The following is a 27137-nucleotide window of genomic DNA, read 5'->3' as shown; positions in this document are numbered from 1 at the left end:
GCTGAACCATTTATAAGCATATTATATTTATTTTCCTATGCTATTAAATGTTCTTTAAAATATAACTGTATAATATTTCACCATGTGGATATGCTATAATGTATTTAACCAAGTCCCTAATATAGAACCTTTAAATTATATGTAATTTATTTTACTTTTATAAAAACACTGTAATGAATATTCTTATGCTAGAATCTCTTTGTGCATCTGTGATTACTTCATTGAGAAAGATGCCAAGAAGTATGATCATCAGGTCAAAGGATATATCACTAATATCTTTATAGCTAGAAATACTTACCAGATAGCTCTCAGGAAAGATTTTCCCTACTTAAACTCCTCCAATAATATGATGGCTGCATCCACAGTAAATGGGGTCAGCTTGGAATAGAAAGGCTAATTCCATCATCGATGACTCAAGGGCCCACGCATGACTTCATTCACACCTCCGAATCACGTTCAATTGAACTCAAGGATTACAAGGAAAAAAATATGGCAATTGGAATGTAAAGTGTGAAAAGAAGATATTTTGGGATGAAAGTTTTAGAGAGTTTTTTTTTCTCTTTTTTTAAAATTAATTTTTATTGGGGTATAGTTGCTTTACAATGTTGTGTTAGTTTCTGCTGTACAGCAAAGTGAATCAGTTATACATATACATATATCTCCTCCTTTTTGATGGAGTGATAGAATTTGATGTATGTTTGTATATATAGTATATAAACCATTGAAAACTGGTACTTTTCTCTCAGGAAAAAAAACCTTTTGTGAGTTATGCAGACATTATACTAATTGTTAAAATAAAACTATTACACAGAAAAGCAGGATAGAGGAACAGTTTTATTCTGATGCTATATTTTAGGCTTTTCCAGAAGGCTCAAAAAAATAAGGAATTGATACAGAATGAAATCCAAGAAAGACATGCCTTTACAAAAGAAATAATTACTTTGAAGAATTCATTTCAGCAGACTACAACGTTTTTCCAAAATATGGAATTACAAGACCACCCAGAAAAGGCAGAACAGCTTGAGGTAAGTGAGGAATGAACTAGTGAATGTGGCTGATACAGATCTGAAATCTTGAGTCCAAAGTTCTTGGAGCAGAGGTAACCCTATGGCTAGTGTAGAGGGAATCTAGAAGAAGAAGAAAATGTGGGCAAAGGCCCTGTGGCATGGTGTGGGCAGAGCCACAGGAGATCAATATGGCTGGAGTACAGAGAGCAGAGCTGGGACTAGGTCAGGAGGTAGGCCAGCAGCCCTTTTCCAACCACATTTCAAGTGTGTTTGGTGTACAGGGGTCTCAGACCACTCTTGAGTAGTATGTAGGACTGCTCACTTTATAAGATATAATATCTAGTCTCTGAGAGGGATAGAGCTGAACCATTTATAAGCATATTATATTTATTTTCCTATGCTATTAAATGTTCTTTAAAATATAACTGTATAATATTTCACCATGTGGATATGCTATAATGTATTTAACCAAGTCCCTAATATAGAACCTTTAAATTATATGTAATTTATTTTACTTTTATAAAAACACTGTAATGAATATTCTTATGCTAGAATCTCTTTGTGCATCTGTGATTACTTCATTGAGAAAGATGCCAAGAAGTATGATCATCAGGTCAAAGGATATATCACTAATATCTTTATAGCTAGAAATACTTACCAGATAGCTCTCAGGAAAGATTTTCCCTACTTAAACTCCTCCAATAATATGATGGCTGCATCCACAGTAAATGGGGTCAGCTTGGAATAGAAAGGCTAATTCCATCATCGATGACTCAAGGGCCCACGCATGACTTCATTCACACCTCCGAATCACGTTCAATTGAACTCAAGGATTACAAGGAAAAAAATATGGCAATTGGAATGTAAAGTGTGAAAAGAAGATATTTTGGGATGAAAGTTTTAGAGAGTTTTTTTTTCTCTTTTTTTAAAATTAATTTTTATTGGGGTATAGTTGCTTTACAATGTTGTGTTAGTTTCTGCTGTACAGCAAAGTGAATCAGTTATACATATACATATATCTCCTCCTTTTTGATGGAGTGATAGAATTTGATGTATGTTTGTATATATAGTATATAAACCATTGAAAACTGGTACTTTTCTCTCAGGAAAAAAAACCTTTTGTGAGTTATGCAGACATTATACTAATTGTTAAAATAAAACTATTACACAGAAAAGCAGGATAGAGGAACAGTTTTATTCTGATGCTATATTTTAGGCTTTTCCAGAAGGCTCAAAAAAATAAGGAATTGATACAGAATGAAATCCAAGAAAGACATGCCTTTACAAAAGAAATAATTACTTTGAAGAATTCATTTCAGCAGACTACAACGTTTTTCCAAAATATGGAATTACAAGACCACCCAGAAAAGGCAGAACAGCTTGAGGTAAGTGAGGAATGAACTAGTGAATGTGGCTGATACAGATCTGAAATCTTGAGTCCAAAGTTCTTGGAGCAGAGGTAACCCTATGGCTAGTGTAGAGGGAATCTAGAAGAAGAAGAAAATGTGGGCAAAGGCCCTGTGGCATGGTGTGGGCAGAGCCACAGGAGATCAATATGGCTGGAGTACAGAGAGCAGAGCTGGGACTAGGTCAGGAGGTAGGCCAGCAGCCCTTTTCCAACCACATTTCAAGTGTGTTTGGTGTACAGGGGTCTCAGACCACTCTTGAGTAGTATGTAGGACTGCTCACTTTATAAGATATAATATCTAGTCTCTGAGAGGGATAGAACTGTTTTTACTCACAGCACTTGCCACCAAATGTGTGAGGCTTTTTTTCCCCACACCAACCTATTCCCCAACTCTCCAGACACCAACTGGGACACCAGTTCAATTCTGACACTAACTATAAAGAGTTAGTGTCGACCCCCAGGTTAAGGGCTCTGTCCCACAAGTCTGCCCCCGCTTCAGATGCCACCCGTACTTCTTCTTTTTTTTTTTTTTAACATTTTGAGAAATGCTTTATTCAAAAAACTCATGTAAATGTTGTCCTTCATAACTTTAAAAAGATGTTCAAACAGAAAAGAGTTAACTTTAAAAAGCTATTGCATAGAAAATGACACAATACAAATAACAGATTTTACTTTGATATGTAAATATAAACTAGAATAATCTTGATTACAGAGAGACAAAATCATATGCCTCCATAGAAGAAAATTCTTTGGTTAAAAATAGTCAAATTGCTTTTCCGTCATACTTTCCTTAAGACATGAAATCCATTTTTTTAAGTATTTGGATTCCAAGTAAAGAACTTCACTTTTTTCACTTTAAATAGAAACACCACCCGTACTTCTGACCGACAGGCTATAAAGCAGCATCTCCCACGACCCCATCCTCAGGTTTATAAATTTGCTAGAATGGCTCAGAAAACTAGGAAGGCACTTTACTTACTATTACTGGTTTATTATAAAGGATACAACTCAGAAACAGCCAAGTGGAAGACATGTATGGGGGAAGGACCTGGAGCTTCCATGCTCTCTCTGGGTGCGCCACTCTCCCTTGATGGACCTTGACGTGTCCATCAATCCAGAGCTCTCCAAACCTTGTTTAAGGGTTTTTATGGAGGTTCCATTAATAGGCGTGATTAAGTCATTGACAGTTGGTGATTAACTCAACCTCCAGCCCTTCTCCCCTCTGGAGGTCTGGAAGTGCGGTTGAAAGTTCTAGCTCTCTAATCACACAGTTGGTTCCTCTGGCACCAGCCCCATCCTGAAGCTGTCACCCCCCAGCCCCACCACCAAGAATCTTCTCATTACCATAAACTCAGGTATGGTTGGAAAAGACTTGTTATAAATAACAAAAGACACTCCTTTCACCCCTATGCAGGAAATTCCAAGGGTTTTAGAAGCTGTGCCAGGAACCGGGATGAGACTAAATGTATTTATTATATCACACTATCTGTGCATAGGCTAAGGGTCATTTTCCGAACAATCTCTTCTCATTCCACTAGGTGGTAACAGGCAAAACTGACTTTTGGCAGTTTGTTCAAAAGTTGCATGCTGTTATTCACCAGAGCTTTTGGTATCAATGTTGCAAAAGGAAACTTACTCTCCCTCACAGAGGCAGTCTTCATGGGGAAGCCATCTAAGTGTAGCTCTGAATGAAGACCTGTACTCAGGGCTAAGTCTAGATAAACGAGGAGCACTCTGTACCTCAAACCCTATCTTTCTCTGAATGGCACTATTCTTTAACTTTTCCTCTAGACTTGTTCTCTGCTGAGGGCTAAGAAAAGGAAAGCAGTGACACATCGGGGAGTCATTCAAAATTGTAATCATTCTTCAGTGTGGTGACTCAATCCATTAACACAGATAATGCTACTCAACAGCTACTGTAAAAACAAAAGAAAACCCAAAAAGCCACAGTAAAGTCAAGAAGTATTTTTCCACTTGATCTTTGGGAAACTTTCCCAAACAAATGAGTTTCTCCTTTATAATTAGTGCAGGAGTACGTAGATCAGATTCTGTTTCTAGGCCACGACCAATAGACTATTTGTTCAGGTTTCTTTTATCTCCTAAAACCCCACATTCTTTGCAAGGAACTGGAACCCTCCCTTTTGAAAGAAGTTGAGCTGTGCCGGGCTGTCTAATTACATGAAAGCAGACACTTCTGCTTCAAGCATAGGGCTTTTAGTGGCCTTGAATCATTGTGATGATAATGTAGGAAGAAGAAGAAATGGCAACAAGTTAATAATAAAATAAAACTTCTTTGAAACTTTTTGCTGCTTGCAGCTTTTTAGATGGAGACTGCTACTGAGATATAACTAAATCCTAGAGGTACTTTAGAAGCAGGAGATGTTGTAATGTCTTTTCAGGACAATGGTTTGACACTATGGAGAGATATCAAGTTTAATTCTTACAAATTAGAAAGCATCATCTGACCAAACTGAGTATCTCTCATGCTTAATCAGCTTGTATCAATAGTGAAGTTTTGTCATGCAAAGTTTGCTCATTTAAATCATAAAGATGTGCTGGAAAGCTGCTTTCATTTTTAGAGTTAAACTTTTTCTCTGTCCTGTGAGCATTTGAAACTCTTGATTTTTTAGGAGCTTCAAAGCATTCTTAAGAAAGGGAAGCTAACTTTTGAGAATATTATGGAAAAACTGCGAATCAAGTATTCTGAAATGTACACCATAGTCCCTGCAGAGATTGAATCCCAGGTGGAAGAATGCAGAAAAGCTTTAGAAGACGTAGATGAGAAGGTAATAATAATGTTTATATTCGTATTATTATTTATGGAGGTGATTGAATATAAAGAACATATCATTTAAGATCACATTTTCATTTGCCCTGATTTCAGCTATGTCTGTTTTTATAGAGTTTAGTTGAGTGATAATTTTGTGTATTGATACTGAGACGGAGTTGCTCTAAGTAAGTGACACAGGTAACAGAATTAGTCTGTTAATTTTTAGTTGTGAAGATGCTTAGTTTTTCTTCTCTTGCATTTAAAAATAGAGTTATATATTGGCTTTTACTTGACTTTTTTTTCCTCTGGAAAATCACTTTAAAATTTTGGTCATGAATAATACTTTGCTTTTAACATTTTGAAATTGCAACCAAGAACAATAAGAACACACATTTCATAACTTACTAGGAGTAGCACTTAACACACGGTGTCTTTCTAATAATGATGGTAACATAATTCTCACAAAGCATACCCAGGCAAATCTTTATACCTGAAAGTCCAGGTTGGAAGAAAGAATGGGGAATGGTTCATAGTACCTGGAGACATAGGAGTTTAGCAAGACAATTTTATTGCATTATTTAAAGGCTGCCCAAATCCAACAGAACAAAATTCTGTTTGGTCCAGAAGAATACAGAAGGATTTTTGTATTGCTTTTTGAAGCCTAAAATACCTATAATTTAGTAAATAAAACATATTAACTGCACACAAAAAATCATGTTCAAACTTGCGACAAATTGCTTTGGAAAATCTAACCCATGTAAAAAACATGTAAACTCCTAATATATATTATAACAAATCTTGTTGATTTGACATACAAGATAATCTATTATGAGGAACTTCCTCAAGAATCATGCACTACTGATTTTATTTTAAGAGAATACTAAATGTTTTGAGAGAAACTCAGTTGGTTCTCCTGACTACTCCACGTGAAAATCCCTAACAAAGTGAGTTAATAATCAAAATCTACCTTTTAAATTTAGGGTTGAAAATTTCAACAGTAACTTTGATATCTGTGTATATTTGTAACCAATAAAAACTTATTTTTATTGCGTGATGTGACGGCAGGATCCAGGCAACAGACACAATACCATTCTGAGCAATTCAGTTGGCTGCATACTTTACCTAAATCATGATCTCTCCTAATATACAAAAATGATAGGCATTTCTGCCAGAAGAGTAACTGCCCAAAATATCGCAAAGCTTCATTTTGTGGTAATTTGTTATGTAGCAATAAAAAGCTAATACAGTGATTAAAAAAATAATAATAATACAGGATTAGTTTTTTTCTAAAAAATCTTGACTGTGGTATGGTCTGTGGAATAAAAACATTATATAAAAGTATCAACAGCCTGATGCTGTGAAAAGAGCCTGGGGGCCTTGGCATCTGGTGGCTTGGGCTTCTTGGGGTGAGTTCACCCACGACCTTGATGTATGACTTTAAGCAAGTCATACATGATGTATGACTTTAGCCTGTGTTTCAATTTCTGTATCTGTAAAGTATCTGCATTGGAAGGTTTAGTCTCAATGGTTGTACAGATATAGTGGTTTTAAAAAAATTAATTAAAAGGATAATACAAAAGCATTAAGTAGTTTTTGGTTATTCAGTGGCTGTTTGGAGAAAACCTTATCAACATAGCTTAAAAAAATAAGAACATGAACTAATCAGGCATTTGAAATATGATACAGTCAACATTCATTTATTATCTTTCCTAGCACAAGTTAATTTCTTCGGAAAATCATTCTGATAAAAAAATTACACTGTTCAGCAGCTAGATTTCTAATTGCTGGGAAAACATACACTAGAAACATTCACGCAGAGAAAAACTAAGATTTTCTGCTGCAAGAAATAGCCAGTTTTAGAAGGTTATTTCACCCAAATGAATATTAAGATGGGAATTACATCTTTTACGTCAAATTGAGAATGTTTGTTTTTATTGAAAACAAATCTGTGCAGAGGATTCTCTCATAAAACATAGAAACTGTATAATAAATAATTTTTCTCCCAGGAATTTTTTAATATCATTTGCTCCCTTGGGGTATGTTTCAGACAGTCCCCTCAGTAGTTTTGCCCAACACAGCACATATCTGTAGTACATACTGTGGATTACATTGAACAGATTTCTGTTGGTTAGTTTTCTTTTCTTTTTTTTTTTCCCGGTTGGATTTGAACGGTCAGGTCAGCACAGCTGCCTTTTCGTACGTAGTCTACTAATCTACACTTTCATTAACGCATTAGTCAGTATGGTTTGGAATTTCCCCCCCAGCCCTTAAAAGATTTGTACGTGTAAAATCTCAAAACACTGTGACTACCCCTTTTATCATTTGAACCTCTGAATAGAGTGCGGAAAACATCTCCATTGTGTCATTCTTCCTTTGAAACAGATCAGCAATGAAGTCTTGAAAAGCTCACCATCATATTCAATGAGGAGAAAAATAGACGAAATTAACAACGGGCTTGGGAATGTCGAAAAGATGTTGCAGCAGAAGAGCAAAAATATTGAGAAAGCTCAAGAAATTCAAAAGGTAACATCCTCCCTTAACTTCCTTCAGCATTTGGTATGTTCCCTGTCATCAGTCATCACAGGGATCCTAACCGTGATTTGCGGGGCCCTCCTCACTGAGTGTGTCATCTGCAGAGGCTTGGTGGAGAAAGTTGCATTTAAGAATTGTTCTCAGTTTTTCCATAGTGGGAATATGCCCAAACTCCTGAGAGCCTATGACTGGGAACCAGCCTTTTCACTAGGGAAGGATCTTGTCTTGGGAAGACTGATATATAAAAGCATTTCAGTAAGATATGAATGGTATTAACAGCTTTTCTTTAGACTGCCAGGGGGAAACAGAGGAAAGTAGAAATTCCAAATTTATTTCACTTGTAAAATGTCTTAGGTAGAACTATACATAAACATAATATTCTACCTCTTAACTTCCAAGTAAACTCCTGCATGTGGAAAACATTCTTATTCTACTTTATATTTTAAGGAAATATTCTAATATGAACGGAGACTCAAAAACAGGGCTAAGAGAATAGATCTTAAAAGTTCTCATCACAGGGAAAAAAATTTTTTTAACTATGTATGGTGAAGGATTTTTAACTAGACTTACTGTGGTGATCATTTTACGGTAGAAACAAATATTGAACAATTGTGGGACTTCCCTGGTGGTGCAGTGGTTAAGAATCCACCTGCCAATGCAGGGGCCATGGGTTCGAGCCCTGGTCCGGGAAGATCCCACATGCCGCGGAGCAACTAAACCCATGAGCCACAACTACTGAGCCTGCGCTCTAGAGCCCGCGAGCCACAACTACTGAGCACACACGCCACAACTACTGAAGCCCGCGTGCCTGGAGCCCATGCTCCGCAACAGGGGAAGCCACCGCAATGAGAAGCCCACGCACCGCAAGGAATAGTGGCCCCCACTCACTGCAACTAGAGAGAGCCTGTGCGCAGCAATGAAGACCCAACACAGCCAAAAATAAATAAATAAATTTATTTTAAAAAAAAGAACAATTGTGTTGTATACTTGAAACTAATAAAATGTTATATGTCAGTTATACCGCAATTTTTAAAGAAGTTATCCTCAGAGAAGTCTCACTTATCACCCCCTTTCCCTCTGTTCCCTTCCTCCCTGCAGTTAAATCTCTCCTTTGGCTTCTAATTTAACTCGACTGTGTTTCTTTTGGTAAAAATAAGCAAATAATTCTAAATATTAAAAGAAATAATTGTACTTATTGTATGTGTCCTTCTTTCATAGAGAAGACATTAGACTGTGTATGCTCTCTTAAAATAAGATGAACAAGATTTGCTCACAAACAATCATACCTGCCTTTGACTTGGCAGCCCCCTCTAAACCAAACAAATGTGATGTCAAAGGATTAAAAAGATTAAATTAAATTGAAAAATAAAAATAGGTCAGACTATGGCTCGCCATTGGACAAAATCTTGGGCTCTCAATAAGCACTTTAACTAGTCAGATTTTCCCATTTCTAGAAATTATGTTCTTACACAGATATTAAGTAACAATTGAATGTTGACTTTGAGATTTCCTCTGCCCAGACAAGTGCAGGTTTGAATCCAGCCTATTGGTTTCTTGAGCTAAAAGCAGTTGCTACTAATACATGTGGCTAGAATTTTCTGCCAGTGCATTAGTCTGAGTCAGAGCAGATATTTTCTTTTTATCAGTTTTATTTTTGCATTTAATAAGAATTGTCTTCTAGATTAAGTAGATATATATACTGGTCTAAATAGGTTAGGTATTTACCCAAGCCCTTTTAAACGTAATGTTACCTCCTCACTCTTGAAAGATTAGGGTTATGTTGACCTTGTTTGGTGTCATTCATCTCTGGAAATGTCCAGGACTTTCTGCCCCCTTACAGCTAATTTGTACTGAAATGAATACAGTAAGAGTTAAGAGACCTCAGAAAAAGTGTTTTTCAGTTCAGGTCACAAGTGGTTTCTGGGCATAAGTGAAAAACTTTGCCTGGGATGTTGTCTCTGTCATGTCGTTTTGGTAGCATTTACAAGTACAGATACTGTGTGAAAACTTAGAAATCAACACATCTTCAATCCAAACGGACTTACGCTTTTCTTCCCCAGACAATGTGGGATGAGCTGGATCTCTGGCACTCCAAGCTAAATGAGCTGGATTCTGAAGTTCAGGACATTGTTGAACAGGACCCAGGACAAGCTCAAGAATGGATGGATAACTTGATGATTCCTTTCCAGCAGTATCAGCAAGTATCACAGAGGGCAGAATATAGAACCTCACAGTTAAACAAGGTATGGCTGTAACACGCGATAGCTACACGGCACATGTGGTAGTAGTGAGATGGGTTTAAAACAAAACAAAAATACATATTCAGAGGCAGCCAGTTTCCCTTGAATTGCCAGTTTTAGGACCTGAAGCTAGAGCTACACCGTAGGTTCGAGCGGGCATCGAGGGGACTGCTGGCACAGGCAGAAGCAAGAATCCAAAAGTCAGACCACAGTAGGAGTCCGGGTAAGAATTGGGCTTCTCAACAGGTAAGGGAATTTCAGGCAGGCAACCTCAAGAGTCCCAGGAGGGAGCCAGAGAAAGAACCTCATTTGGGAACAAAACACCCCTGCCCTCCCTTCCAAGTAGGGGTCACGGTGGGTGAGCTGTGCATGTGATCTAGCAGCAGCAAGGCAGGAACCTACTCTCAGAGGGACTGGTATATATAGGACAAGGCCCGGTACAGGAGGACAAAATGTAAGTCCAGTTTTCAAAGTGGAACATAAAACGGGAACCAGACTAGTTGCAAAGCTAACTTGGAACCCTTGCTGAGGCCCATAGCGTTGGGGTAGAACTCCTTAAATCCTTCCCACCTGTGATCAGGATTAGTTTTACAGGTTGAAGGATCAAAACCTGGAGGGGGTGGGCAAGTGGCGCAGCTGTGGGGTGTGGAGCCCTGCGAGGCCTGACACCACTGACTAACAGCAACCAGTTCTTCATTTAAGAATCATTCCACTCAAAGAGGAAACATCAGACTGAGTTTGGTACTGCCTATCTTTCCCAGGCCGCAATTAAGCTGGAGGAGTATCATGATCTTTTGAAGAGTACTGAGGCTTGGATAGAAAATACCAGTCGTTTGCTGGCTGATCCTGCAGACTATGACTCTTCAAAGACGCTGAGTCACCACGCTAGCACCCTTCAGGTGAGTGTTCTTTCAGTGTTTCCTGGGTGTCATAGAATCTACATAATGATTAGTGGCTTAGCTGATTGTCGTGATGCTTTTTTCGCCCTTCTTTCCTGAAAAAACAGCCTTATCTTCAAGCATGCCACATGGCAGAAGGAAGCTTGGAAGAGGGGCAGCCTCTAGATGGGGATTTTCGAGACCAGGATCTAGGTCTTTCTGTCCTGATAACTAATTCTTGACTTTCAGGATAATTTACTGTGTCCTCCATGGGCCACAGTTTCCCCAATCTCTGAAGTAAGAATGTTGCACTGAATGGTGGTGATGGTTTTGGTTGTAGAATTCCAAGATGGTTCCCAATAGTCCTGTTCCCGGGTGTACATGACCTATATAATCCCCTTCCCTTGAGTGTGGGCAGGAATATGAGTAAGTGATGAGATAGTCACTCCATTGATTAGGTTACATCGTATAGCTAAGGATATGGGATAGTCACTCCCATGAATACATGATTGATCATGGATGTATAATTATAAGACTCTCTGGTAGCAGACTAGAGTGAGACTCTCCTGCTGGATTGAATAAGTAAGCTGCCATACTATGAGAGGGCCATGGAGCCAAAAGCTGAGAGACCCACACTCAACAGCCAGCAAGAAAACTGGGATCTCAGTCCTACAACTAAATTCTACCAACAACCAGAATGAATTTGGAAGAAAAATCCACGCTCCAGATGGCACCTTGATTGCAGCCTTGTGACATCCTGAGCTGAGGACCCACCTAAGCCATGCCTGGACTCCTGAGCCATGGAAACTATGAGATAATAAGATTGTTTTATTTTAAGCTGCTAAGTTTGTGGTAATTAGTTACACAGCATTAGAAAACTAATCTGTCGTTCCTTCCAGTTCTAGCATGCTATGATTCCAAATTTCCTGTCCTTCCTGTTGCTCCACAGGTGCCCTGTGTCACCATGCTAACCTACAAAGGCAAAACAAATGAAAGCCTTTTCCTACTCAGGTCCATGACTACAAGAGATCTTCCAGATGCCGAATGTTGGCTTAAATTCTATTGTGAAGGCATATTTCCCTTCTCTCATATTATTCAGCCATGAGAAAGAATCTCTTAGGAAAAGGTTTATTGTATAACAATTTAATTTATTTATTTATTTATTCATTTGCTTATTTATTTATTTTGGGGGCTGCGTTGGGTCTTTGTTGCTGCTTGCGGGCTTTCTCCAGTTGCAGCAAGCTGGAGCTACTCTTGGTTGCAGTGCGTGGGCTTCTCGTTGCGGTGGCTTCTCTTGTTGCGGAGCACGGGCTCTAGGTGCTCGGGCTTCAGTAGTTGCAGCACGTGGGCCCTAGAGTGCACAGGCTTCAGTAATTGTGGCTCATGGGCTCAGTAGTTGTGGCACATGGGCTTAATTGCTCCGCAGCATGTGAGATCCTCCCCGCCCAGGGATCGAACCCGCGTCCCCTGCATTGGCAGGCAGATTCTTAACCACTGCACCACCAGGGAAATCCCCTATAACAATTTTTAGAGTAATCAGACCTCAAAGCTGATCCAACTCTTTTTTTTATATCTTTAAAGTAGCACAATGTGTCCCTAAGTAACAAGTGACTTCATACCTCCCCTGTGAGACGTCTTGGCACAGTTTTTTCCTGTGGTAACAGTTGTAAAGATACTGCATTTTCACCTACTTGTTTCTTTTCTTCCCCTGTGATTTCTGCCCCCACCTCTTGGGTTGACTTTCCACATCCCCCAAGCATGTCATCTTTTTATTTTAAATCACCTGTATCTTTCATCATTTTCAAGAAGTTTGCAGACAGAAGAGAGGAATGATGCTTTTTTCTCCTCAGATGCTTATTAGGAGTTTTTAAAAAACTGTACAAGAATGAACATATGCAAAAACAGGTGAAGTTTTACTGCCTTCTTCTGACACAAATGTAAAAGTGTAAAAGTATCTCTCAAACTGTTCAGGACACCCTCCTTTGCTGGCCTTTGTTTACATGGAACTGAGTAGAACTTAGGTTATTAGCTGGAGGAAGTAGGGACAAGGGGATATGCAGGCTGATGTCCACAGAATGTATTCTTATAAATCTTCCAATGGGAAATAAGTCATAAATAACTAGTCCCATGTGAATACCCCACTTTGTTCCTATTTTGAAAATAGTTGTCCTACTTTAGGGCACCCTTTACCATTTTTCTAACATTACCTGGTATTGATTTTTTAAAGTATCAAAACTCTCAACTAAGGTTTAAAAGTCTGTTTTAATCGCACTATAACCTTCCACCTCGATTGCATTTGTTAAATTAGGTTTTCATAACCTAAAGATGATTCCATGAAGTCTACTGTTGTAATGAAGACTCACTGAAACAGAAATTGTCATTGTAGAAAATAGGAAAACAACTTGTTCTTTAAATCAACCTCATTAAGGTATAATTTACAGATAGTAAAAAACACCTAAGTGTACAGCTAGGTAAGTTTTGATAAGGGTATCCAGTTGTGTAACCACTACCACCATCAATACATAAAGACCATTTCCATCACCCCAAAAAGTTTCTTTGTGCTCCTTTGCAGTCAGTATCCTTTTACCTATGTTCAGCCCTATGTAATCACTCATTGTTTTCTATTCCTATAGTTTTGTCTTCTCTACATTATCCAATGAATAGAATCATACAGTCTTTTGGGCCTGACTTCTTTTACTTAGCTTAATGTTTTCGAGATTCATTCAGGTTGTTACATTTATAGGTAGTTTATTCTTTTGACTGCTAAATAGTATTCCATTTGTGGAAATATGCAATATGTTTATTCCTTCACCAATTAATAGACATTTGGGTTATTTCAAGTTTGGGGCTATGTATTCTATATCTATTGCCTTGTAACACATCACTCCTGAAGTTAACAGCTTAAAACAAGAATTATGGAATCCAGGCATGGCTTACCTGAGTGGTTCTGGCTCAAGGTCTCTCATGAGAATGCAGTCAAGGTGTCAGCCAAGGCTGTGATCTCATCTGAAGGCTTAGTTTGGGTGAAGGAAGAGACAGGATGCACTTCCAGGCTCATTCATGTGGCTGTTGGCAGGCTTCAGAAGATCCACTTCCATTCACAGATGTGAGGGCCTCTCCACAAGACTGCCTTATGGCATGGCAGCTGGCTCCCTTCACCATGAACAATCTAAAAAAGAGTGAGAGAGCTCCCAAGACAGAAAAGGTCTTTTTTTTTTTTTTTTTTTTTTTGCGGTACGTGGGCCTCTCACTGTTGTGGTCTCTCCCACTGCGGAGCACAGGCTCTGGATGCGAAGGCTCAGCGGCCATGGCTCATGGGCCCAGCCGCTCCGCGGCATGTGGGATCTTCCCAGACCAGGGCACAAACCCGTGTCCCCTGCATCGGCAGGCGGATTCTCAACCACTGCGCCACCAGGGAAGCCCGAGAAATGGTCTTTTATAATCTAATCTTGGAAGTGACATCTCATCATTTCTGCCATATCTTATTAGAAGTAAATCAATAAGCTCAGCCTGCATTCAAGAGAACTGATTATAAGGACATGAGTACCAGGAGGTAGGGATTATTGGGGGCCATTTTAGGAGCTACAACAGCTATTATGAGCAAAGCCGCTGTGAGCATTCATATACAAATCTTTGTGTGGACATAGGTTTTCAGGTCATTTCATTTGATGAATACCTAGGAATAGATTGCTGGCTCTTATGGTATTTAACTAAGAAACTGCTAAATTATTTTCCTAAATGGCTTTACCATTTTTCATTCCCACTGGAGTTCTAATGACTCCATATTCTTGTCAGCCCTCGATAGTATCTGTCTTTTAAATTTTAGCTACTCTAGTGACAAGTAGTGGTATCTCACTGTGGTTTAAATGGCATTTCTCTAATGACTAATGATTTTTTTATTTGAGCATTTATTCATACGCTTATTTATCACTTGTACACTTCATTTGTGAAATGTCGCTTCAGTTTTTTGGGGGGGTTTTTTGCCTTTTTTTTTTTTTTTTGGTACACGGGCCTCTCACCGCTGTGGCCTCTCCCGTTGTGGAGCACAGGCTCCGGACGCGCAGGCTCAGTGGCCATGGCTCACGGGCCCAGCCTCTCCGCTGCACGTGGGATCCTCCCGGACAGGGGCACGAACCCGTGTCCCCTGCATCGGCAGGTGGACTCTCAACCACTGCGCCACCAGGGAAGCCCGCCTATTTTTTAATTGGGTTATTTGTCTTTTTATTATTGAATTGTGAGAATTATTTATATAATATTCTAAAATCCTTTGTCACATATGTGATTTACAAATATTTTCTCCTAGTTTGTGGCTTGTCTTTTCATTCTCTTAATATTGTCTTTCAAAGAGCAAATGTTATTAATTTGAGGAGGTCTAATTTATCAGTATTTTTCTTTTATAGATTATTCTTTTGTGTTGTATCTAAGAAATCTTTATCTAACCCAGGGTCACAAGGATTTCCTCTTATCTTCTAGAAATTTTATAGTTTTAATCTTACTTGTAGGTCTGTAATCCATGGACTTACATATACTACCAAATGTAAAATAGATAGCTAGTGGGAAACAGCCGCATAGCACAGGGAGATCAGCTCAATGCTTTGTGACCACCTAGAGGGGTGGGGTAGGGAGACGCAAGAGGGAGGAGATATGGGGATATATGAATATGTATAGCTGATTCACTTTGTTATAAAGCAGAAACTAACACACCATTGTAAAGCAATTATACTCCAATAAAGATGTTAAAAAAATAAAGTTAATTTTTGTATATGGTATGAAGCAAGAATCAAGGTTCATTTTTTTTCTATGGGATTATCCATGTTTTGAAAAGACTCACTATTGAATTACTTTGGTGCTTTGTTAAAATCAATTGACCTCTCATATATGTGGGTCTGTTTCTGGACTGGCTCTTCTGTTCTATTGATCTATGTGTCTATTCTTTTACCAATATGACACAGTCTTAATTGCTACAGCTTTATAGTAAATCTTGAAATCAGGTTGAATAAATTCTACAACTTAGTCCTTTGTTCTTTTCCAAATTTGTTTTGGCTAATCTGGATCTTTTGCATTTCCATATAAGTTTTAGAATCATCTTGTCAATATCTATGCAGAGGTCTGTTTGAATTTTGGGAGGGCATTAAATCCAGATCAGTTTGGCAAGAATTTACCTCTTAACCATATTGGCTGTTCCCATTCCAGGAACAGGATGTATCTCTCTGTTTATTTTGGTCCTCTTTAATTTCTCTTTAATGTAAATTGTTAAATTTATTCCTGAGTATTTTATGGTTTTTTGATGCTATTGTAAATAGTATTATTGGAAAAACCATTGGTTTTAAGTTTTGTTTTCCTTTCACGTTTTCTCCTGCTAGGATTTGGAATAAGGTCAATATGAAATTCTGAATAACCTGATTAATTTTGGGGACTCGTGACTAGAAGTCTGGTTGCATAAGTAAATGTTCTTTTTCATAACAGTTATTTTTTATGGGATTACCTGAAGACTACATTAGCAGGTTGAATATTTCCAATAGGTGGCTGAGATATTTTGAAATCTTAAGTTTGAAAGTTAATAATTATAATCATTAAAGGAACAAAAGAAAAATTCTAAGGAAGAATGTCTAAGGAATTCTAAAAATGGATGTTTTCCACTTATATTTGGTTTTATCAGATAGAGCTCTTTTGGTATCAAGTTATTCAAGTCAACTCAAGCTATAGGGGTGTTTCGTGGAAGTCAGTGGCTCCAGATGGTAAGGCCAAGGAGGACACTGGCACCAGGACTGCCTCTTCGTTTCCCATCCCCACTTCACTTATCCATTTCTGCCAAACCCATTTCCCAAAATTACAAGTCCAGCCAATTGGATGGCTTTTTTTTTAACATCTTTATTGGAGTATAATTGTTTTACAATAGTGTGCTAGTTTCTGCTTTATAACAAAGTGAATCAGCGATACATATATGAATGGCTTTCTTGACCCTAATTCCAAATTATAGAGGGATGAACTTTTAGGTCAAGTGTTTCTGATTCTGTTAACGATGGCTGGAGGAGCAGGGCTACTTGGTATAAAATAGCTGCTGCAAGCCCACCAAAATGGGGTAGACATTCTATAGTCATATACTGCCATTGACAAGAGAGAATGTTCAATGTTTTATTATGAAATTGGGAATGAACAGGAGTTTGAAATGTTGAGACAAATTCAAATTTTCTCTGATTTAATTTTTAAAATTAAGGTATAATTCACATACAACATTTATTAGTTTCAGGTGTACAACAGAATGATTCAATATTTGTATGTATTGGAAAATGATCACCCACATTGTCTAGTTACCGTCCATCACCATACATAGTTATAGAATTTTCTCTGATATAATTTCAATCAACTTGTTCCAGTATCTTGATGTTTCTCTTTTTTCATGTTTCCCATTATCTAGATGGCTTTGGAAGATTCAGAACAGAAGCACAATCTTTTGCATTCAATTTTCATGGATCTAGAAGGCTTGTCAGTAATTTTTGAAACAGATACTTTAGCACAGCCTATACAAGAGTTAAGTCATCAAATAGTAGCTTTACGACAAAAAATCATAGAAAGCCTTCCACAGATTCAACGAATGGCTGATGTAAGTTAGCACTATAATGATGTGACTTCTTATTTTAAATTTATATTTCATTTAGTAAATTAGAGTTATACTACTAATCAGTTCTATGAAGACACATTGATCTGGTACATTTTTCATTTATGTTATTTCTTGAATTACATTTTACTTTGTACCCTATAGTGCAACTACAACAAAAAATCATATCCCCGTTCTCAGTCCAGAAGTGGTCTATTTTTTTTTTTTTTGCGGTACGCGGGCCTCTCACTGTTGTGGCCTCTCCCGTTGCGGAGCACAGGCTCCGGACACATGGGCTCAGCGGCCATGGCTCATGGGCCCAGCTGCTCTGCGGCATGTGGGATCTTCCTGGACGGGGGCACGAACCCATGTCCCCTGCATCGGCAGGCGGACTCTCAACCACTGCGCCACCAGGGAAGCCCCAGCCACTGGAGTTTTAAATAATTTTATTTATTTTGGCTCAAAACATGTGAGGCATTTATTTAAGGCTGGAGTCACACAGCAAAGGCAGATGCAGTTAGTCTTAACAATTTACCTTTTATTTCTCAGTTACATTCCCTGCACCACACTTATGTAACTTCAGAGAATCATACTTGTTAAATATTCTTGGTTATTGAAGCTTATTCCAAAATTGTTAAATGCTTCTACAACTTTTCATGGAAATTACCATAAAATACATTGTATACATTTGTATACTTTCTTAAACGTATGGTGTAGAAAATAATTTCAATATAACTGTTTCATAATATGAAGGTAAATTACTATAATTACTGCTTCATTTGCTTATATGAAGTTTCGTTTGTCCTATGTTGAATGGTTCCAAGTTGTGATAATTTGAAATCCTTTGGTGATTTCTATGTAGTTTCTCCTATTCCCTGCATTATTTTTGCTTCAATTTATCTCCATAAAGCTCTAAAGGTCTGAAGGCCCTCTTACAGTGTGAGTGGACTTCAATATGTAGGTTTTATAGCACATATTCATAAATATGTAGGTTTGAGAGCACAAATTACAGCATTTTCACTTTAAGTTTCTTGGCCACTTTCTAGAATTTGACACTGATGGGAGAATAGCCACTGGATAAATGATCTGTTGTTCATATTAATCTGAGTAGGTTATAAGGTAATTTAGTGACTCTCCACACGGCAAAAGTTTGTTAGGGAATTGGCACCAAAATCTGTCAATTTTCCAGCTCCTTGTGTGTTTGTTTCCCAAGGGTGACTTTACTGTTTTACTTAAAGTAGTGAAAATTTTTTCAGTGTTGACCCACTTGTATTCAAGTGTTTGAAGACATTCCAAAGATAAATCTAGAGTTTGTAGATATTTGAGAATTTACTTAAAATTTGTTCAGATGCATACTGCTTTTGTTCTCATAGCATAAATAATTGAAAATTGGCCCCATGAGGATCTTTTAACTCAGTAAGTGTAAGCAATGCTTTGTATTGTGGTATGCTATTACTAACAGAACAACATTTTTATTGAAAACAGTCCACGTTATCTGTGTAGCACTTTGTTAGTTTTGAAGTGATATAAGTGGCAAACATATTTTGGTTAAATATGAGAATAGAGTAAATGGCAGTAAATTGTGTTTTAGAAAGATTATTAACATATAACATATATTGCATGAGTGTGTTTTTTTGTTTCTGAAATTCTAGGATGTGGTTGTCATTGAAACGGAAGTAAAATCAATGGAGAAAAGAGTTTCAAAAATCAAAGCTATCCTGCTATCAAAAGAAATATTTGATTTTTCACCTGAAGAGCATCTTAAGCATGGAGAGGTAAGCATGGATCATTGTTAAAAATATTTTCTCTTAATACTTACCCTATTTTAAAATGTATAATAATATGATGTGATAAAAAGTGTTTAATCTTGCTAAAGTAAGAGCAAAGTAAAGTTGGGAAGTAGATATGAATGACTGTAAATATCATATTTTAAATCATATTTCTAGTGCTATCTATGTATCTATAATTTTTCTATAGGTTATTTTTTCATTTAATTTCTTCCTAAAACTTCAAGGTTTGGTAGTTTTTCCTTCACGTCAAACCCAGGTGTTTGTTTAATAGTCTAAGCACTTAAGCCTCTAAGTCAGAAGAACTGGGTTCCAGCCCCAACTGCCCTGCTTACTGGCTTTGTGCCTTTGAGTGATTGGGTAACATTTCTTGGATTTGCTTTCATATCTGTACATTGGTACTGTGGTGATTATGTTGGACAATTATAATGTATATGGAGCCCCTAGCACAGGAGCTGGGACATACTAAACAGCATACAGATGTTGCTTCCCCTTCAGCCTACCAGTTAAGAGCATGGGCTTTGGGATCAGGCAGCCCTGGGTTCTAATCCTGACCCTGCCTCTTACAGTGTGCCCTCACCTGGGTCTTCTAACTTCTGTGAACCCAATTTCCTTACCTGTGAAAGGGAAGTTATGATATCTGCCTCCTGGGGTGGTTGTGAAGATTAAATGAAATAATACATATGAAGTACTTAGTAAAGTGAATACTCTCTCCTAATTTATTCATTATGTAAATCCAGAGATCTATGGATCAGATGTCATTAAAACAAAATAGAGGTGTAGTTTTGGGACTTAGGAAATTTGGCAGGACAGTTCCGTTCAATTCAATAAGCATTTTTTGAGGGTCTATTATGTGGGAAGCCCTGTGCTGGGTGCAGTTGCTGTGAAAGTTAATAAGAGGCAGTACCTGCCCTTCCACAGCTTACTGCCTGGTGACAACACACGAAGCACATAACAGTTCTACAGAGAGAGGTGGGAGGGAGAGAAAGAAGGAAAGAAGGAAAGGGTTGTCCAAATGTATCATGTAATGCTGGGAGGGTACTCTTGCCCCAGGCATTCTTTCCTGAGATGTTATTTAACTGCCAGATCACAAGTAATATATTAGTTCTTTTCAACCTGAGCTAAGACACTGTTTTAAAACTCAAAACTATAAAGACTAAAGTTTAATTTTGAATAGATTTAGGAGTGGGCTTTTTTTTTCACTTGTGTACCATGTTTATCTAAGGTCATACTGGAAAATATACATCCCATGAAGAAAACCATTGCTGAAATCGTGTCTTACCAAGTGGAACTGAGGTTACCCCAGACAGGAATGAAGCCTCTGCCTGTGTTTCAGCGGACAAATCAGCTTTTACAAGATATAAAACGGTTGGAAAATGTGACTCAGGAACAAAATGAGTTATTAAAGGTGAGTGGTTTTTGTGATGACAGCCAACTTATTGGATGAAAATATTCAGCAAAAGCTGGTGTTGTTTTAATGGTTGGGCGGCTCAAATTCCCATGACAATAAGATGCTGCCTGTGTTGATTCTTTTTGGTCTCTTCCAGTATTATTATCCAGGAGGTGGCATTTGATGTAACGGAGTATCTTGTTGCTCAAATGAGGTTAAAGTGATTTTTCTCAGCTCTTATTCTTGTTCTGGTTGAAGACATTAAAGTCTAGTTTTGTTCTATTTCATTCCATTCTTTAATTATTCAAGATCTACATGGGTAAAATGCTGTGGGAAGAGATTCAACCTGAACCGTGCATTTGCAGTCTCATGAGGCTGACAGACCCACAATAATCTCTTTATACCTCTCAGTTGCTTTCCTATTAATCATTTCAATTTATTACCAACACGATACAGGTAGGGTAGGCACTTTGCCATTTTTATTTTTACACATTAGGAGACTAGTGTCCAAAGATCAGATGACTTTCTGAAAGACCAGAGTTAACCTAACGTATGTTGAGATTAATTTGTGTACAGATAAGAAAAGAATTTGAGTTTCTAGACTCTTAGTATTATTCTTCATATCGAGGTCTCTTCCTTCTAACTGATGACATCTTCTAGCCTCTCCCTGAGGGCTTTTTAAAATTCTTTTGATTGATCTCCTGTCTCAAGTCAGGAATTATCGTTAGATAGAAATTACATTTTAATTTGGTTGGTATTCCTATATCAACAACCACTCCTACAGGAAAAGAAAGTTGCTGAAAGAGCCACAGACTTTTCAGCCCTCTTGGTAGACACCCACTCCTGCCTACTTTTCTTGATTAGGTGTGTCAGGGTAAGAGGAAAGGTTATTTTTCCTCCTTCCCATCCATCCGCTGGTTACAAGAAGAAAACTGCTATCTCTTTCTCCCTCTTAAATTTCATTCACATTTGGTGGTCACTCTGTTCTCCTAAGATTTGAGGATATTGTAATCTCTGGTTTGACCCTTAGCTCATGTAGTCTCTCTGGCCTGGCTACTGATCAGCTGACATCATTTCCTAACACCCCCAGGGAGAAAAAAGATCTGGCACTCAATATACTATTTTTTTAATAATATAAAGAGAAGAAAAAAAAACAAAGAAAATTTGATCTGTTACTTTTAATCTTTTTGTGCTTTATTGGTCTCCTGGTCAGAAAAAGAAAATAACAGTCCTAGCTATGCTTTAAAGTGACTCCTTCACAAGATGAAAGGCGGGGGCAGTAGAAGAGGAAATTAGGTTTTGTGCCAAGTTAGATATCAAACTGTGCTGCTAAAATTTTCCATTTTATTGTGTTAGTGGAAATCAGATGTCATCTCAGGCATTTCAAAGCTAAGTAAGCCAGTGGTAATGAAAATCATTAGAATATGGTACATTTCTTTTCATTTCTACATTAGATAATTGTAAGTGCTCTCATTGTGGACAAATTACTTTTGGGGGGAGTAATGGGATGTAGCTCATTACTGAGGGCTGGGGAACAGGTGTGTGCAGCAAACATAGTTATTGATTTCCAGTCTGCAGCTAAAATTATAGTTAATATTAAAGAAAATACAAGGAAGAATTCTGTGTCGGCCAGAAACTTTGTAGTTTCAAAAGGCATTTTGTTTCATTGTGAAGCGTACAAGGAAATATCTAGATTTTCTTTTGAAGTCCATTTCTTTATCTTTCATCACACTTTGATCATATCATTTAGCACACAGGTAGTAGGTTCAATCTCTACTATTCCTTTAACACTAGATTCCAGGTATTGTTCTGGTTTTGCCTTATTCTGCAAACTCAGACTGCTCTCAAACCTCAACCTCTTACGGTAAAATGAATATCACAGATCCCAAGGGGTACCAGGTGAGGATGTGTCTCGACCAGGAAAACCCATCATTTCTCAAATCACGTGCCCTTTCCATTCTGAATCAGGATTGTCACCTTTCTGTGTATTGAAAGCCCCGCAAGGAATATGTATTAAAATGGCATATGTGACATATCAGTAATTTCATAAACTTAGCAACTTTATGTTAACATGCTATAAAATGCTTCCCAGAATAAGCCCGTTAGACTGGGAATACTTAAGAACAAACGTATGTCTAATTAGACTTGAACCCAAGGTGCTCTAGCATCTAAGTGGAGCAAGAAGGTCAGGTGCCAGCTTTGCAAACGTTGTTCTCTGTATTCAGGCTACCATTTCCTATTGGAATCTGTATGGTTGTGTATTGATATAATTGATTGGAGTTTGTGTTGGAGATAGACACTGGAAGTAGCCCATTGATCTTCTTTTGGGGGGGGTTATTTTATAGATAGTCATAAAACAGACAAATGAATGCGATGAAGAAATAGAAAAATTGAAACAGATCTTAAATAATTATTCAGCTGAATTCTCCCATGAACATATGTCACTAGACGGAGCTGCCAACCTGCCACAAGTACAGGTATATTTCTTTCATTCATTTTTCCAGCAGTTTATTCAACAATCACTTTCTAAGCTGTTGGTGTCTACAAGCCCTTTTTGATGATACAGTGTATTTCCTACTTCCCTCTTTCAACTGAAGGTATTTTATGTGTGTATTTACTTTTCATTCCTATTACATAAAATAGGGTATTATATAATTATCATAATGGAAGTCTCTTCAAGTGTCTTTAGCCTCAACTTGGTGTATTCTGGCTGGTAGCAAAGAAGCTGATATAACATATGTTATTTGGACAACCTGGCTTACCAGCTACCTTTCTGGCATAGGGGTCAGGCAGGCTGGGCTTTAGAAGTAAAGACTGAATGCTGTTGTAGTAAAGAGTTCCGTATACTAAGCAGTCTCTCCATATGCCCTAATTAACAATGTTCTGTGGACCCAGTTAGAATGGTTTGCATGTTAACTCTCTATAGCCATCAAATTGATGTAGGCACACAATTGATTGCTATGGTGTTCAAAGCCACGTTACACCACTTTCCAGCTGTGAGATGTAGGGCAAATTTCTTAATGTCTGAAGTGAAGGACAGAGGGGTCCGAGATGACAGACATCTATTAAGTGGTGGACTCAATAAGGCAGACTCAGGGTATTAAAGATTCAGTATTGTAAAAGTGTCAAATTTCCCTTTACATTAAAAACTTTAAGAACCCCAGGGACTTCCCTGGTGGTGCAGTGGTTAAGAATCCGCCTGCCAATGCAGGGGACACAGGTTCGATCCCTGGTCCAGAAAGATCCCACGTGCCGCGGAGCAACTAAGCCTGTGCGCCACAACTATTGAGCCTGTGCTCTAGAGTCAGCGAGCCACAACTACTGAGCCCACTGCCACAACTACTGAAGCCCGTGCGCCTAGAGCCCATGCTCTGCAACGAAGAGAAGCCACCGCACTGAGAAGCCTGCACACGCATTGAAGAGTAGTCCCCACTCACCACAACTAGAGAAAGCCCACATGCAGCAGCAAAGACCCAACACTACCAAAAATAAATAAATAAATAAATTAATAAATATTTTTAAAAAAGAAATTATTTAAAAAAAAGAGCATACCATGCATGGACAATGATGAAAACAAGTTGTGAAGCAGGGAGTATGATTAATCTAATTCTGTGTTTCTGAGGTCCACAAAATAAAATTAAAAAAAAAAAATTAAAGGACCCCAAAGAGCTTGTGTTTATATTAAAACTCAGAAATGTAAAATGTAGTGAGAAGAGTGACAGTGTTTTACATTTTTGCAAATCTCATTAGTCTGGCTTACTAGGAGACAGCTAGATTCTCATGTTCTTCTGCATTCAATCTATTGAGGTATGTCATTTTCTTTGAAGTATATAAAGACAATCTAACCTCTCAAAGACATGTACATGGAAAAGAGAGAACTATTTTAATAACCCTTTTGAATAATTGTGGACATTCTTTGAAACTACAGTAAACTCCAACAAGTAGAATTCCTCAGAGGTTCATTGTTAAATGGAATTTGAAGCCATGTCAGTGAACTTTTCATACTCTTACATTAAAATCCATTGGTCTGTCTTGTACTTGGAATGGATCTCCAACCATGCATGATTTTATAACATCATGTTTGATCATTTGGAAAATACTATTTGACTAGTCATGTAGATCCTCCAAATGATGACACATTTCAGTAGCCGATATTAAAAAATTCACATTTATTAATATTAACATCTACCTCTTAAGAAAAATCTTTATATATATGTTACATATATATGTATGTATTTATGTATGTATAGTTTAACAACCATCTTATTTTTTCAAGTAAAAATAGTATTCTATGAGAAAAATATGGGTGGGTTAGCTTGAAACTTAATCACATGAGTGTTATTCCTCAACCATTAAACTTTGGTATATAGCAGAAGTGCTTTATGCAGGCTTCCCACTTTGTCATACAGAATATTAAAAATACATGTTCTTTATCAAGGATATTCTTAAGTGAAGCTGGCTTTGTTTTCCAGTTAAATTCATGATAGTGAAGCATCTAGTAACTACTAATATAGTTGATATCGCTGCCTTGATTCATACTGTGTCAGTAGCTTTACCCACCATTGCTTTTGCGACATCACACAGAGAAAAATGTCAACACAGTGAGAAAGGCCAGTAACATTTTAGAATTATTATGAAAATGATCTTGACCTCATGGAGTGTGGACCCCCTAGGGTCTGCAGATGCCACTTTGAGAATGGCCGCTCTGTGCCCTTCTCTGTCTCCATAATGCTAGTGGCTCTGCAGACTAGTCTGTTTCTGTAAGTGTTATTCTAATGGCTGTAGTATTACGTCTGTTGGGAGGCACTGTTCCTCTGAAGTTTAGTGTTTATTGAAAAGGGACATACACCACAGCCAACTCAGATTTACTTAAGTTATCATTTCCCAAAGCAATCACAAGAAGTTTAACTTCAGACAGAATAGGGGTATTGGTGTCGGAATGTGTGCAGTAGCACAAGAGCCATGAGGGCTGGGTGTCAGAAGTCCAGGTCTAGGCTCTGTCACTAGCTGCAGCCCTGGAAAAATCACCTTCTTTCTCTGGACTTCAGAACTCTCACTTATAGGTGGAGACATGTTGAGTTTCTTTGTCTCTAAAAAAAATTTATGATTCTATGAATATCTGTAGGATGGATGGATGGAAAAAAAGAAATAAGGAAGAAATGGGACTGCCCTGGTGGCACAGCAGTTGAGACTCCGAGCTCCCAATGCAGGGGGCCCCGGTTCGAGCCCTGGTTGGGGAACTGGATCCCACATGTGTGCTGCAACTAAGAGTTCTCATGCCACAACTAAGGAGCTGGCGAGCCGCAACTAAGGAGCCAGAGAGCCGCAACTAAGGAGCTAGCCTGCCACTTAAACTAAGGACCCCGTGCAACCAAATAAATAATAAATAAATTTTTTAAAAAAAAGAAATAAGAAAGGAATGAATGAATGGACTGGGGGGTTAAGGAATACATTAAGGACAAAATTCCAATATGTGAAAGGTTTGCTCAAAAGGATCAGGTTGTCTTCTGATACAGCACTTGCTGTAAAGCTCAGGCTTTGAATGATGCCTTTCAGGGTGCTAAAGAGGAAGATGCCAGACAAGACGACACCTGATATTTCCTCCAAATGTAGGATTCTATAATTCTGTAATCCTTTTAGATAGACAGTGGGCATCTGTACTTCTACCATGTATAAGAAATTTTATTCCCACGTTGTCAATCATACAAAATTTTAAAGTAATCTTTTTTTTTTTGTGGTACGTGGGCCTCTCACTGTTGTGGCCTCTCCCGTTGCGGAGCACAGGCTCCGGACACGCAGGCTCAGCGGCCATGGCTCACGGGCCCAGCCGCTTCGCGGCATGTGGGATCTTCCCGGACCGGGGCACGAACCCGTGTCCCCCTCATCGGCAGGCAGACTCTCAATCACTGCACCACCAGAGAAGCCCTAAAGTAATCTTTTAAAGCTTGGAATCATCTGTTCATCATTCCCATAACAAGTTACACTTCACAGTGCCCTTGTTGGCTTATTTATTCCCATTTGTTAGGATGCTTTGGCTGTGAGAAAAAAGTAAATGTATTTAGTAATACTAAAGAAGACTTCAAAAGTGATAATAAAAGTGTGAGATTTCTAGCCTCGTTTTCTCTCAGCGGTTCCCAAACATTAGTCTGCGTACAAATCTTCTGGAAGCTTGTTAAAGTGCAGGTTCATGGCTCCTGACCCTGCGGATTCTGGTCAGTCTTGTGGCCACTGGAGTGGGGCAACCCTGGCTGCACACCACAGTCACCTGTGGAGATTGTTACAAATTTCTGAGCCACCGCTTGACCCCTAGAGATTGATTGACAAGGCGTCAGGTGAGGCTAAGGCATCCTATAAGGGAGCTTATAAACCCGCCCCAGGTCATTTAGAAACACAGTCCGGATGGAGAGGAGCTATACTGTACCAGGGACTGGCTCCTGGCTCTGCCAACTGCACAGCATAGAAAAATCTTCATCCCTTGTACCGATTGAAGTAGGCTCCTGTGGCAAAGGTATCAGACGTCCCAAAGG

At 38.3% G+C, this 27137-nt stretch overlaps 1 protein-coding gene across 3 annotated transcripts in view; it reads left to right on the top strand.

The window, feature by feature from the left end:
- Positions 1 to 27137, top strand: part of SYNE2 (spectrin repeat containing nuclear envelope protein 2) — a 277599-nt gene that overhangs the window by 133763 nt on the left and 116699 nt on the right. For all 3 annotated transcript variants that reach the window (XM_007460064.1, XM_007460063.1, XM_007460062.1), the window contains exons 52-60: positions 857 to 1025; positions 5046 to 5201; positions 7568 to 7708; positions 9778 to 9960; positions 10719 to 10856; positions 17254 to 17439; positions 19086 to 19208; positions 20446 to 20628; positions 22956 to 23087. In XM_007460064.1, coding sequence (XP_007460126.1) covers positions 857 to 1025; positions 5046 to 5201; positions 7568 to 7708; positions 9778 to 9960; positions 10719 to 10856; positions 17254 to 17439; positions 19086 to 19208; positions 20446 to 20628; positions 22956 to 23087 — 1411 coding nt within the window. The remainder of the gene's footprint in view (positions 1 to 856; positions 1026 to 5045; positions 5202 to 7567; positions 7709 to 9777; positions 9961 to 10718; positions 10857 to 17253; positions 17440 to 19085; positions 19209 to 20445; positions 20629 to 22955; positions 23088 to 27137) is intronic.

The sequence above is a fragment of the Lipotes vexillifer genome, unplaced genomic scaffold (genome assembly GCF_000442215.2).
Source record: "Lipotes vexillifer unplaced genomic scaffold, Lipotes_vexillifer_v1.1 scaffold672, whole genome shotgun sequence".
NCBI lineage: Eukaryota > Metazoa > Chordata > Mammalia > Artiodactyla > Lipotidae > Lipotes > Lipotes vexillifer.
The sequence above is the reverse complement of the archived record's forward strand: the minus strand, read 5'-3'. Positions and strand labels throughout refer to the sequence as shown.